General features: G+C 42.6%; 2 protein-coding genes across 5 annotated transcripts; both read left to right on the forward strand.

Moving 5' to 3' along the window:
• The first annotated feature begins 25 nt into the window (after positions 1–25).
• On the forward strand, positions 26–7,104 carry LOC139104879 (mitogen-activated protein kinase kinase kinase 7). 3 transcript variants are annotated; one of them, XM_070660620.1, is made up of 10 exons: positions 26–233; positions 757–982; positions 1,063–1,180; positions 1,257–1,586; positions 1,756–1,868; positions 1,958–2,095; positions 2,198–2,385; positions 2,544–2,646; positions 5,304–5,557; positions 5,662–7,104. In XM_070660620.1, exons 1-10 carry the CDS (start codon positions 156–158, stop codon positions 5,830–5,832), a joined length of 1,719 nt encoding a protein of 572 aa, XP_070516721.1. In that variant the 5' UTR covers positions 26–155; the 3' UTR covers positions 5,833–7,104. The 3 variants fall into 3 exon arrangements, with proteins under 3 accessions (XP_070516721.1, XP_070516720.1, XP_070516722.1); XM_070660619.1 differs by having other exon boundaries at positions 1,958–2,385; XM_070660621.1 differs by lacking the exons at positions 5,304–5,557; positions 5,662–7,104 and adding an exon at positions 3,865–4,745 and having other exon boundaries at positions 1,958–2,385.
• Positions 7,105–7,570: 466 nt separating this feature from the next.
• On the forward strand, positions 7,571–14,444 carry LOC139104881 (putative sodium-coupled neutral amino acid transporter 11). 2 transcript variants are annotated; one of them, XM_070660624.1, is made up of 7 exons: positions 7,571–8,257; positions 9,431–9,484; positions 10,126–10,219; positions 10,366–10,575; positions 10,701–10,953; positions 11,040–11,388; positions 11,466–14,444. In XM_070660624.1, exons 1-7 carry the CDS (start codon positions 8,189–8,191, stop codon positions 11,919–11,921), a joined length of 1,485 nt encoding a protein of 494 aa, XP_070516725.1. In that variant the 5' UTR covers positions 7,571–8,188; the 3' UTR covers positions 11,922–14,444. The 2 variants fall into 2 exon arrangements, with proteins under 2 accessions (XP_070516725.1, XP_070516727.1); XM_070660626.1 differs by lacking the exon at positions 9,431–9,484.
• Positions 14,445–14,563: the final 119 nt, after the last annotated feature.

Below are 14,563 nucleotides of genomic sequence, written 5' to 3' on the forward strand. Positions count from 1 at the left end.
GTTAAACTAACCGCACGAGCGGCCTGATACGGGAAAATGGCGATCCGCGAGGCTGTTTAAAGCCGATTCGGGTATAAACACACACCTGGTGCGCGCACCCCGACAATACGCTGGTTAAATGTGCCCGGCAAGTGATGCGATGTTAACTGTGCGCGATGGCGCGCAAAGATGTGACCGGCCATCAGCAGCAGTTCGTTGAAGAAATCGACTACAATGAAATCGAAACGGAGCAGGTAGTTACTCCCTGTCGTTGGATTTTTCTCTCGTTCGTCCCGAACGAACATCCGCTGATTTAATCTTGCACGCTTGGCGTTATTTTCATCATCGGTTCTCACAGTCAGAGCCTGCTTTAATTTTCAGCTCGCTTCTACGAAGCTTTTGGTCTCGTCAGGATAACCTCAAACGAAGAGAAAACGGTCGCTCGTACATGAGACGACTTCGGGTAGATTTCCGTCGCATTAACGAAAATTAATGTTACGTTTGTACCGAACAGACCCTTTATTTTTTTCTGTATAGATATATTTAAACAAAATCTGTTGGTTGATTAATTATCATTTAAGTTAATGAGTACGTTAACGAGCGTATGGTCATTCATGTTCTCTGAAAAAAAAAAAAAAAAAAAATACACGATTAGATAACGTTTTCTTTTTTTTATATATATATTGCCGTTTTTTTATTTAATATTGTATTATATACAATTGTAAAATTCAGCTAAAATTAACGCGGATTTCTTTACTGATTGCTGCTAAATTACAGGTAGTTGGCAAGGGTTCCTTTGGCGTTGTATGGAAAGGAAAATGGAGGGGACAGGATGTCGCGGTGAAGCACATTAATTCGGAAGGAGAGAGAAAAGCCTTTACTGTGGAAGTTCGACAACTGTCTAGGGTTGCTCATCCTAATATTGTTAAATTATATGGGGCATGCACCAAGAATCCAGTATGCCTGGTTATGGAATATGCCGAAGGTGGATCGTTATATAACGGTAATATCTTGGAAGAAATTATTTTGTCTATTTTTGCAAATTAAATTAATTGTATTAATACTTTTCGTTTTTCGGTTTAGTGCTGCATTGCAATCCTCAACCACATTACACTACTAGTCATGCTATGAGTTGGACTCTTCAGTGCGCGCGCGGTGTCGCCTATCTCCACAACATGAAGCCAAAACCACTAATACATAGGTAAGAATAGGATTCCTGATTACATCTTTTTGAGAAATTAACCCAAGACGTAAATTTGACGAGCTTTATCTTTCAGAGATCTAAAGCCACCCAATTTGTTGCTGGTTATGGGTGGACAGATGCTTAAAATCTGTGATTTTGGCACAGCTTGTGATTTAAACACGTATATGACTAACAATAAAGGCTCAGCCGCATGGATGGCACCGGAAGTATTCGAGGGATCGAGGTATACGGAGAAGTGCGATGTATTTAGCTGGGGTATTATTTTGTGGGAAGTATTAACACGTAAAAAGCCTTTTGACGACATCGGCGCCTCAGCGTACAGGATAATGTGGGCTGTACACGTAGGACAACGGCCTCCTTTAATAGAGGGATGCCCGAAACCAATCGAGGATCTTATGACCAAGTGAGGAATATGAATATGATTAATTTTATTAGTTAATTCACTTTCCGCATTAATCTACAAATTTCTATTATTGATAACTATGTATATTTATTAAAAAATATAATTAAAATATAATTAAAAATTAAAAAATAAATTTTTTAACATTTATTAATTTTTTTGACCTTAACAGATGTTGGCAGAAGGCACCCGAGGAAAGACCATCAATGGATGAAGTAGTCAGGATAATGACTGAGCTCTCAGAATTTTTCAGTCACCATTTAGAACCTGTTGAATATTGTTTAAGTATGTAAAATGCACGTTTAAGTTGTGATTATTGCTCGTCTTTAGAATACTTTGTTAGCGCATATAAATAAATCGCGTATGTATTATAGGTAGTGAGGATGACGTAGATGAAAACGACACCTCGAAGGAAAATACATTAGATGTAATCAGTACATTCGATTTTCGTTTGAACGGTCCCGTTGCAAATGGCACTATTCGGACAATTCCGAGGCCCGTGGAAAACCCTGGTGAGTGCTTCAACGCGCAGAATTCGCTGCCCTGTGGGTTATCCCGCGCAACGCCAGCCAGCGACGAACCGACGAAATTTTCACCGCGGCAAAATAATTTAGGATTTCAACAAATACCAGACGAGCAGCCGGTGTCGAATAACTATCTCAGTGGTGCGGACAGCAATTTAGAACACGTTAAATCGTTAATCTTGCAAAACGCGACGGCGCCGACGACACACGACAACAATTTCGCCGCACTGCAAAACAAAAACTACAATTTCACACCGTTGCACGTGGAATGCGATCCGGTTGGTAATTTTTCATTTATATAAATCTCGAACATTTTTATGTAGCTTATCTTTTTTATCTCTGTTCACATTATTACATTACATTTATAACACATAAGAGTGTATAAACGTATTTATTTCTTTAATCAAGTTTTTTAATTAGTTTTTCCGTGTTGCAGAACGCTTGGGATTTGCCGAGTTCATCTGACACATCTTGGGAAATTCCAAATAATATAGCCGGATTAGACAAAGTGGTACAAAAAACGAAGAAGACCAATCAGTGTAAGTATACTTCGAGTTTGATTTGCTTATACACATATATAATAATATTATATCGATAATATTATATTGCCAATTAATATGGAATTATTTAATAATGGCATTTAATGAAAAAATTATAATTTTTGTAACTAAACTCTAATTATTGTCTGTCTTGTTTAATACTTTTTTTTTTAACTTTATTTCCATGTATTCGAGATGCACTTCTAACTTAACTACTTATAGACACAATTTCGATTTATATTAGATTAATTTTAAATTACCAAATGTGACGTACATAATTAATCTTGATTTCGTAAGTAAAAAGAAAAAAAAAAATTGCGCTTGTACTACTCGAATATCGTGTCTGAAAACCTTTTTCAAAACGTGTGTCGAAAAAGATTGCAAGTAGGCTGTGGCACCAAACTGGCTGTCTGTACGAGACTAGTCTCTGTCGCGTTGAAGGCATAGTGCCAGAGACAGCGCAAAAATTATCCGTTTTATGCCTTATGTGGTAATCGATTCGCAAACTGTACAATCATATTGCGTCATCTAGCCAGAAATATCAAGGGAGCCTAGATTTACATAGAATATATTTATATCGTAATAATATTATGAAAATATATCTTTTTTTTTTTTTTCTTATATAAAGTCTGATCCCTCGACACAATTGTGAAAAAGATATGAAGTCAGCGTGACTAATATGTCAGATAATGAGAAACATTTGAATGATCACAATGCCTCGGGCGGGCTGACACGAGCGCGCATTTTGAGCTTACACAGTAGCGCTTTGTGGTGCACGAAGTAGATTATTTTCGGCCTAGAATACTAAGCGTGCTGACTCATCGGGCGCCTTCTTCGGCTGCGTCTTCGTCTCGCATCTGCGCCGTCTAACGCACATTGCTCATAATGTGATTCTGCGTGGCGGATTCGTCGCAGTTATTAAATACTGTAATTATTATGTTCGTGTCAGTCATGAGCCAAATGACAATCTTAATGTATCAATTTTGAAAGTTTTTTAATTTTTTTTTATTAACACGCTAGATATTAAGAAAAAGAATTATGAAAAATATTTGTTATAACAAAAGAAAATTTTTGAACATTAGTGTTCCATTTGAGGGTTTAATATAGCTTGTAAGAATCTGTGTATTCCGCTGTGCATTTCTAAGAGGTAAAAATATCTTCTCGCGCAACGCGATATATTTATGCGTAACGGCAGGTGTACAAATAATTTAATTGCAGTCAATCTGGAAGTGCGATCGGCTGGCGGCGAGAAGGGACGACTTATGAGCCGCGGCATGCTATATTCATCGAGGGTTCGTCGATCGGCGGTGCTCGCCGGTGGTGTACCCTGGCAAAGGGCCCGCTTAGCCGCAATAGCACACGACGTGCACTAAATTTAACTGACGACTAATCGGTAGGACGTGTGACTCGCTTTTGATTGGCACGTCGCGAATAAGGAAAAGGACAGCCTACGTCAAAGCCGCAAGAAAAGCGGAGGGAAGAGGGCAATTTATCTTGCGAGAAAAAAAGAGAGAGAGAGAGAGAGAGAAGGCATCGAGATAAGGAAGCAGGACAAATGACGAAGACGACGGTGACCGCAGTGGCGGGTGAAAAAGAAGTCTCCGGACCGAGATTCTCTCGAGGATGAATCAAGCCGTTTTGTTCTTGGCTCTCGCACACACGCCCGCAGCGTTCCCCGACGTTGCCCGGGTAGGGAGGGTGCTCAGAAGCAGGTGTGGCTGAGTCAGCATCCCCAATATAGACGTTCGTTTGTTTAGTAGAAAGCCGACTCCCTACGGAGGAGCACCTCCCGCCGACCGCGGGTCGCCTAGCGCGCAATACGAGCTCGATTTTTATCGAGGGCACGCCGACCGAACCGACCGGGAACCGCCGGACCACTTCGACCCGTACCCAGACCGATCTGCCGAACTGGATCAGCCCAGGTTCGGCCGTCCGAGTGCGATCCCCGACCTCTGTCACGTTGTCTTCTCCACTTCTCTCCCTGAAATGGTGACCCAGGTCTGATAACGAGGAGCCAAGCGAGAGAATCATGTTGACGGGGCCAACCATGTCGCCGGTGGACAACCGTGGATGTTAATCGTTGTCGCCTGAAAGCGGCGGCTGCTGGATGCTCGACATGTGCGACGACTACCCAGAGCTTGTCGGCGCCGACACTCTCAAGCGCTGCTGGGTCCTACTACGTTAGTACTCGCTCGGCCGGGCGTTCCAGGCGATACGGGTTACCCGAGGCGTATTTAGAATTGAGAGGAGTCACGTTTCCGGATGACTAAGACTATTGCGCGGAATCATGATGAAGCGATTCGACGCCGGCTCTATCTAATCTTCACGATTCGAGTCATTCGCTCCGCAAACGTGTAATCCTGTAGTATTCCGAAGCTGCACTTGGCTCAGGCTTGGATATGTAATCTTCAAACGGCGCACTATCCCGGCCACTCTATTTCTTATCGTTTGTATTTTGGGATCAGTGCGTTAATGTTCAAGCATTTTTTTCTAATTTGTGCGCTAAGCGTTAAAGGAGAAGAATGTGCTAGGGTTATTAAAAAAAAAAGAACAAAAGAAAGTTATTAAAAATTGTAACGTTTGAAAATCGTCCTAGGTTACGTGGCTCAATATTCCACTTTTATCAACGTCCGTGATGAAATTCTGGAATGTCGCAGGTAGCAGCACCACGAGTGAAGATCTGGGCAACGTTTGCCGTCTCCTGGATGCCGACCTGAGGCCTCTCACGCCCGACGACACGTGCAAGCTCTCTCGAGAGATTTTCGAGGAGCACAAACAGATAGCCGAGGAGTACCTCAAGGTCCAGACGGAGATAGCGCTACTCAGCCAGCACAAGAACGAGATGCTGAAGAACCTGAGCCTCGATAGTCTCCGGCAGCAGCAGGAGCTGCAGAAATTGGAAGACGAAAAGGTTTCTCGTTGCTCTTTGTATAAATTTTTTTTACTCATTGAGAGTTCTTGCTGTAAAATCATTGAGCCGAAGTACCTTCGGTAATTATTGCGATTGACTTTCAGGAGTCGCTGGTGAAACTCTGTCGTAACCTGACGCGGCAGCTGCAAATCATGAAGGACCAGAGGGGCGCCTTAACGAATGCCGCTGCTACGTCAGCGATAGGGCCCGCTGTTCCCGGCAACAACGGCTGGGTGGTAGTGCCTCATCGTCAGGACCCGTCGAGGCTTTCCTGAGATGCGGCGGTCTGACGAGCTCGAAGGTCTCGACGAGAAGTGTACTTACATTGCACGATCTCAACGACCGGTCGTGCAACGCGGGACGGAATTGTCAAGATTCCAATCTAATCTCGTACAAATACCAGCGTTGCCTACCGGAGCATGTGAATTAGAGTGATTACGGCGGGAGGTCATTTCCGAGCCGGTCTTATTGAACTCGCTGCCTACGCGCGGTAAACGCGTAGCTCAACTTCCGATTTCTCGAAATGAAAAGCGCAATTCAAGCACACATTTTGTACATGTGCCTTCCGCTGAGTACTTTTCACGGCTATCTTTTACCTCGTGCGCATTATTGTTCGCGGCGCAAGGTCGACTGACTCTCAATCGAAGGACTGGGTTGCGGTGACCATGAGCAATTCTAAAAAATTTAAGCTTTAAAAATACTTGCTTTGCTACAAAGAATTGCTCAGATCGTAATGACTTTAGAGGTAACATTAACGCCACTCACTTTGCACTACTAAAAAATTGCTTTTACTTTCAAATAATTTCAACATATTCCTTTTCCTTAATTCCTGAAGTTATGGATTTTTAAGCAAATGCTTTAAATTTGGTGCGTTAAAAAGCAGAAATAAATGAAGTAGCCAAGATAGTGTTTCGTTTGAGAGTTAAAATGATGGAATAAAATACACAGACCTAAGTACAGAACATTTTTTTTTTCGATTGTAGAGCCTCGAAAACATCGTTGACAATGAATTGCAATCTAGTCCTTTCAGTTCATATTTCATCGAATTGTTGCATCTTGACATACGAAGTGTACATTGTGTAATATAAAACGCACAGTTTTTAAACGGTTGTTTATTAACGAAGAGTATTTTACGCCTTATTTTTATGAGATATATAAGATCGTCTTGGACATATCATGATATTACATTTATAAAAGTTAGATTTTTGAAATAATTTTCAAATATAAATGCCATCATAATAAAAGAAATCTTAAATGAGAAGAATGTTTAACGTTAATCGATTAAAAATTTATTTATTAATCGTGAATTGAAATATTATATTAACGAGGTTCTGTGTAATTAATTAAATTCGTGATATATATGGCGCAAGAACCAACACGTTGTTTTTGTATGTAATGTATATAACTTGACTTAATTTTTCTGTTTGCAAACGTTTCGACCTATATAAGATCATTTTCAGTGCTATTAATTAGATTTTAAGTTTAAACATATAAATTCTATAAACGAAATGTCTAAAGTATTATAATTATATGCTCGCTTTTATCTACTTTCTGTCTCTCTATTTTCCTCGCGTCACTGCGAGAGTCTGGTAATGACCGAGCATTTACACACTCGAGAGAGAGCTCGCGACGTAAAATTGTCGTTCATACGTGCGAGAATGTAAGATAGAATTGTAAATATAACTCAGAAAGGCTACCGTGATATTTGCTGGCCGTATTTAAGTTCTACCACCGTATTCTCGACACGCATGAGCAACCGGCGCTAATCAACTCCGAAGGACGTCGCGCACGAGCGTGTGCTATTGAAGGGCAATTTGTATGATTAACGAGGGTTTGGAAGCTCAATAGCGTGATGAAATTGTTACGCGGAAATCGGACTCGCTTTTCTGCATGCGGCGAGATATCGAGCCTACGCAATCGCACGCATGTCGGTAACGACCTCACACGAGAACTTGCATTTCTTGTAAAAAAAAAAAAAAAAAAAAAGTAAAAAGAACGCAGGAGACGGAACAGATTCCGCAGCGTGGAGTGCCAGCGGAACTGGAATCGGAAGATACACGCCGCGGAATCAATAAGCTCCCCAGCTTCGTTATCTCGGCGAAGAGAAAGCATGAGAGATAGAAGGGAAATAGGACACGACCAGCTGACCAGGGTGGAAGGCGGGGTGGCTTGCGGGGGCGCGACGAGATGTGTGAATGAGACGAGGGGTGGCGCGGATACGTGGGCGGGTGGTTGTTGGATGAGGAGTTCTCGCTCATCGGGGACGCGCGAGAAAAGGATGAGAGATGGACGATTGGGGCTCGATTGGGGCGCGATTGAGGACTCTCGGCGGCGAGAAATTTGCGGAGGCGCGGGTGCGCGCGTGCGTGAGCGAAGGAGAGAACAAGGGGAGCGGGCTGGCGTTTCGCCGGAGAGGGAGAATCGAGAGACGGTCACGTCGGAGGGATGAGACGAAGGACGAGGTGCCGAGGAAGGGACAGAAGATAGGCCAGAACTTCAGACGTCCACGGACCTGCCCGCGAGTCTCGCTTCCTTCCCTTTGAGTTCCGGCGCGCTCCTCCGTGCCGCTTTTTCCCGTTAGAGTTAGACCGCCTTCGCCGTAAGAGGATCCCGGTTGGCCGCGAGGTCGGAATGGCCCACACGTCCAACGATGTCACCGAGAAGAGCTACATCCTGGACGCGAGGAAGAACTTCGAGGACGTGAGTAAGCCGCCGTGCTCGGCGGAAGCTGCTGTCTATTTATTGCGCTCGCGGTTCCGGCTGCGAATTTCTTTCTTATCGCCGGCGATTATCGTCAAGCTGCGTTACGGATTGATAATGGCTGATATTCCTAGACCATTTTTATTTTAGAATCTGTTAAGTATACGTGTAACGTCTTGGGACGTTGATAAGCCTTTGCGATTGGTATAAAATTGAATAAGATTCTACGTCAGACGATTTTAAGGATAAAAATGATACTTGAAATACTGGCCAATGTCTTCTAATTTTTTTTTTTTTTTTTTGTCCTGGCTGAAATTTTTTACGCGATGGAAATACGGTCAGGTAATACTTAGTGCACCTTTTATTATTTTTTAGTGTTACGATTATTTGGATATTTTAATGTACAATTTAAAAACGTCAATATTCTTTTAAGGTGAGAAAAATTGAGCAAATTGAAATTCTTTATATTGCAGAATAAAAACTATCGATATGATTATTTTTTAAGCGTAAAAAAAAAAGCGATTTGTTGCAAATTTCTTGCAGGTTCGTGTTTGAGACAATTAAAAATAGCGTAATCTTTCATAAGCGTATACTACAACAGAATGTTTTATAAAAAGAAATAATGTCGCGCGTAATTTTTGTTACGTAATACTTTTTCCTCGATACAAGGACTTTTGTTCGGGAAACAAACGACGCTCCAGGGATTTACCAAACGGGTAGCCGTCGCACGGAAATCGCGCGATTTACGAAGCAATTTCGCGAACGACGCGCCGGAGAATCGCCGGAGCGTTTTCTTAATGGTCGCGAGAAAAAAAGCGCGCGAGAAAGTCACTTTCGCTTCTTGTTAATTCTACCCGCGACTTCGTGCTCAGGTAAATCTCTTATTCGCGCCTGCCGCAGAATCTTGGCTCCTCTCGTCGCGAGTAAACGCGATGTCAACGGGACTGAAGCTTCCGGCGTCTTGAAAAGCGGCAAAAGCAGGGAAAGGGGAGAGAGAAATTTCCGCGATGACATTTTGCCCGATATATACGCTCGTTTTCCATCAATGCCTCCGTGATTTCTCCGGCACGGCTCATTTCTCGCGCGAGGAGAAATTTTTTTTCCCCCTTCTTCAAGAACTGCACCGCGCGCGCCAAAGCGACGACTGACACGTATTGTTTCGACATTCGGCAGATCGGCAGCGTTGCTTCGGAGGAGTCCTACGATGACCTGAGGCGACTGGTCGGGGTAAGAGCTACGCATCTTCTTCGCTTCCCTTCCATCCCGCTCCCGGCTTTCTTTTGCCATCGTAGCGACGGGCGGCTAATCGCCACGCAGGCGGCTTCATCAGGTCCGCTCTTATTTGCAAGACGAGAGATACCCGCCGCGAACAACACAAAGCGGATTAATTGACTCGCGAGAAACTTTCCAAGCAGCCGTGCTGATATCGGCCTATCGATCGGCCCCGCGTAATGTTGCCGCTAACCGGGCGATGCACTCTCTTTCGCCGTTTCGGTTCAATTCGTCAATTTGCCGGGGCTGTTGGCCTACGACCTGGCGTGCACGTGCGCTTATCGTTTCTCGACGCTTCTCTTATCGCTCCTACGGCCCGCTTTTCACGCCGTTTTATCGGCCAAGATTATTCCACTGACTGCGTGCAACCATTTAGCTCCCACCCCCGTCGGTTAATTCACCGCCCGTGTATTTTCATGACTTCTAGCGGCGCCTCGGGGTGGCTCTTTTGCCCGCCGTCATTAATATTTATCAGCGTGAAAATACACGGACGCTTTTGGAATACGCTCGCGGGCACGAATACGCAATGTGACGTCCAATTAACGTTTGCGCCTATCGCGAAAGTCCGCCCGTGCTAATGTCGGCATGTATTGCAGGAGGAGGAAGAGGAAGAGAAGTCCGGCAAGTTCAGCAGCCTGCCGCTCGCCAGTTTCAATTTTATCAATTCCATCATCGGCAGCGGTGTCATCGGTAAATGTAGAAATTTGTTTATGTCCTAAAAAAATATATATATTAGACAATTTGCTTATATATTTAAGAGTAAAATATTCAATTTCAAACTAATTTCTTTTCTCTGTAAAAAAATAATTGTTTTCTAAAATCCGTAAATTTTCCAGGAATACCATACGCTCTGCATCAGGCCGGCTTTGGTCTTGGCATCGGTCTATTAATTTTAGTGGCAGCGCTGACCGATTACTCGTTGATCCTCATGGTGCGAAGCGGACACATTTGCGGCGAAATGAGCTATCAAGGGTTGATGAGAGCGAGTTTCGGCCGCGCCGGCTTCTATATTCTCACGGCGCTGCAGTTTATTTATCCGTTTATAGGTACGTTGATGGCTGAAAGAATCACACAAGAGCGCATTTATAGATAATAAATAACGATATCTGTCTGTCGATTTTTATATCCTTTAATCGAGCGTGAAGTACTTTCATTAAGGCTTTTATTACAGCGATGGTCTCTTACAATGTCGTCGTCGGCGATACGGTCACCAAGGTCCTGATAAGAGTGACGGGAATGAGCGAGACAAACATCTTCGCTCACCGGCAGGTAGTCATCCTCCTGGCCACCCTCGGCGTCACCATCCCGCTTTGCTTGTACAGGAACATCGCACGGCTGGCGAAAATCTCTTTTCTTTCTCTGATCTGCGTCGGGTTCATTCTCCTTGCCATCTTCATCCGGATGGACACGATGGCCGCCATGGTGTAAGAATTTCTTCTACGTGATGATGGGGATTCTTGTCATCTCTTGTTAAGCCCCCATATGTAATCATAAGCGTGAATGATTGTAGCCCAAGTCAAAAGGACAGTTGGAGGTTCGCCAACTTCCCGGGGATTATCCCGTCCGTCGGCATAATGGCGTTCGCCTTCATGTGCCACCATAACACCTTCCTGATTTACGGCTCGATCGAGAGGGCGACCCAGCAGAAGTGGGACGTCGTGACGCACTGGTCTCTCTTCACGTCCTTCCTGATCGCCGCCGCCTTCGGCATCGCCGGCTACGCGACTTTCACGTCCTACGTTCAGGGCGATCTCATGGAGAACTATTGCTGGAACGATGACTTGATGAATCTTGCCAGAGTCATGTTCAGCGGCACTATATTGCTCACCTTTCCGATCGAGTGCTTCGTCACGCGCGAGGTAACTGTCCTTCAGTATGATCTGTGTATGTAAAAAAAAAAAATCAATCGAAGAGTTCGTGAGATCTTTCGGTTTAGGTTCTCATGACGGCGATCAAGGGGACGGACGAGTTGGAGGGACACGAGGCTTACGTGCCTAATTCGGACCGCAAATACCTGATAATTACCTTGTCGATAGTAGCGGCGTCATACTTGATTTCCATGTCGACGGATTGCTTGGGCGTCGTCCTCGAATTAAACGGCATCCTCGCCGCGGTACCACTCGCCTACGTTCTGCCCGGCCTCTGCTACCTCAAGCTCGAAGAGGGGCCAGTCCTTTCGTCCAAGAAGCTGCCGGCGCTCGGCCTGATGAGCGCCGGCATCCTGGCCGCCATCTCGGGCCTCCTGCTGCTTATAATCAACAGCAGCTCCGGTACCTGTTTTCACGGCAAGATAATGCCGTACTGCGTCGACAACTCAACATTGCAGCTCGCCGCGACCACAATCTCTGCCGACAGCTTTGTCTTCGCCACTAGCACACAGCGCGGGGTCTAAGCTCAAACGGATCCAAAGTGCGGTAAAGTATTTTAGTTTAGCCGTGAGCCTGAAACATTGTCGAATAAAAGTATAAGCATGACGATTCGGCACAAATAACTTAAAATTTTTTCATTAGAAACTTGCCAAAAAATGAAAGGATTCAACGTTCAAAATTTTTATGAAATCAGTAATCAGAATTGACGTTATGAGTAAAAGAACTTCAATGAAAGCCGTCGCGCGGAGAATAAAATTGCGCACAGTGGTTGTAAATCGGGAGAGCAGCGATCGCGGACATCGCAATGTCCTAACTGATAGATCTCATATTGCGGAATTATGTTAAGCTCTAAAATAGACTTTAATATTAAATAAATGTGGGACGTAAATTTACAGGCGAAAGAACGGAACGTCGCGATGGAATATTTTGCGTAATATAGATTAAATTGTTCACGCCACTATTTTATTCCACCATGTCGAGCGCGTTACCATCGCAATATAAAATTAATGCAATATAAAAGAGATTAAAAAAAAGAAAAAGAAATTGGCAATAGATACGTAATCGTTCTTTCCGTCATTTAGCGAGGTGTATAGACTTATGAATGTTTGTCGCACGCAAATTTGCCGAATTACAGAGTAAAATGCTGAATCTTTCAAGCCGGAGTGTACCACGGACTTGGGATTCACGGCCGAAGACAGTTAATAAATTATAACTAATTAATTCTTCGACGCACATTATTAGAGTCAGAGTTTTAATGTACCAACTGAGATAATTATTGAACTTTCGATATTACTGTTATACATAACACAGAAGATTCTTATATTTAGTCCTTACAAAGTTTCATAACTATAAAATTAAAAGGAAAAAGAATTCCCTTTTAATGGTTACGAAATGCGCGAATTAAAAAGAAAAAAAAAATATATATATATATATTGTAATTTTAAAAAGCCAGTTATTGCGATTACAAAGGTATGTGACTAGGCAGGTATAGAAAACGCGAGCTAAAATCTTATTATATTTTTAAGAAAATGTTGGACGGACAAGTGATTTATAAATGAAAAGATATATGCATATGTACGCAGATACATATAAATCTATATACACTACACACACATATATACTAGATTTGTATTTTTTCGCCACATGGGACGTAATATTGAACGTTGAAAGTAAAAAAAAAAAAACTACACTAACGGAGCTAAATATTTGTAAAAAGAAACTCGATAATCTAGCGACTTAAATTAATTAAGTTGAAGATAACTTATCGTTTCCTGTCTATAAACTCTTTTCTATTTTTCTTTTCTCGCTCTTCTTTGGTTTAAGAGAGACACCAGCACTGATAGTTTTCTAGCCTTTTACGAGAAAAATTGTAGAATTTATTTAAAAGTATTTTTTATAAATTTTTTAATACGATTAGATTCAATATATAATTTGCGAGGTTTTTTTTTAAATAAAAAAAAAATTTATAGTACCTTGAAATAGACAAGTAATATATCTATGCCGATACAGAACAGACCTACAATCACGGGGCGAAAGTAAATTATTCTTCTCGCTCCGAATGACGCTTAATAGAAAATCAAAAAACAATTCACGAGAACCAAACTATGTACAAGAGGAAAGTATTTATCGCGCATAACTCGCGTACCATAGCACGTAAGACAAAAAGAATCAAATATTAATTACCTGTTTACGTATACTTGACGAATATAAAGAAAAAAAATCTATAAAGAGCCTATTCGAGATAAGGAACTATAAAGAGTCTAAGTTGAATATATTATAAGGACAGTCATGGCCTAGAGAAAACGGGACGCATCGTCGAGAAACGTACGTTCGGGGGAGAGATTCGCCTACACATATAAATAGGTTTATATGTGACCTGACGTGCGCACGTTATCACGCACACTTACATGCACACACACCCCCGCTGTTTTGTCTTCGAAAACCGAAGCCTCGAACGACAAGGCTTGTACGTTATCACGTTCTGACGATTATTATACATGCGTATGTACATGCACACTTCGACGGTATTCTTTGTAAAAATATATGTATAATTTTAACTGCGTAGCGAAATAAGTGTAAAGTCTGGACGTCCTCTTCTCGATCGTGACGCACGACCCGGCGTTTCGATAAACATTACAGCGGTTGTGACAGCTTAACAGTACTGTAGTAACGATAAGAACATAGTTATTGATTTAAGTATCAAGACGCGCGGATACGACCCGACATACAGTAATAATGTTACGTGGATCTGAACAGCTCGAACAATTAAAATGCGCGCAATAAAAATCACAATTTTTTTTTTCTTTCGCTCTCGTCGCATAAAGCGTCCAGCGGAACGTATAATTTAATTAAGACGACTATCTAGAAACACGTGAGACGCACGTAGGAATGATTAACTAACTCGGACTGTCCTGTGATATTATTTTTACGGCGCTTTCCTTATAATTTTCGCTTCCACAAAGCAGTGAAAGAAAGAAAGAGAGAGAGAGAGAGAAAATGTGAAAACTAGTCTGACAATTAAAGAGCCAGAGATTAAAAAAAAAAAATTTGATTCGATAACAGACTGATCTTTTTTACGCTTGAAAATATATTACATTTGACAATTTCGCGTTGCAAAACGCCGCGTAGTGAAGCTAGTATCGATCTGCTGCGTCTAAGAAAGCGT

This window comes from Cardiocondyla obscurior, linkage group LG08, assembly GCF_019399895.1.
Source record: "Cardiocondyla obscurior isolate alpha-2009 linkage group LG08, Cobs3.1, whole genome shotgun sequence".
Classification (NCBI taxonomy): domain Eukaryota; kingdom Metazoa; phylum Arthropoda; class Insecta; order Hymenoptera; family Formicidae; genus Cardiocondyla; species Cardiocondyla obscurior.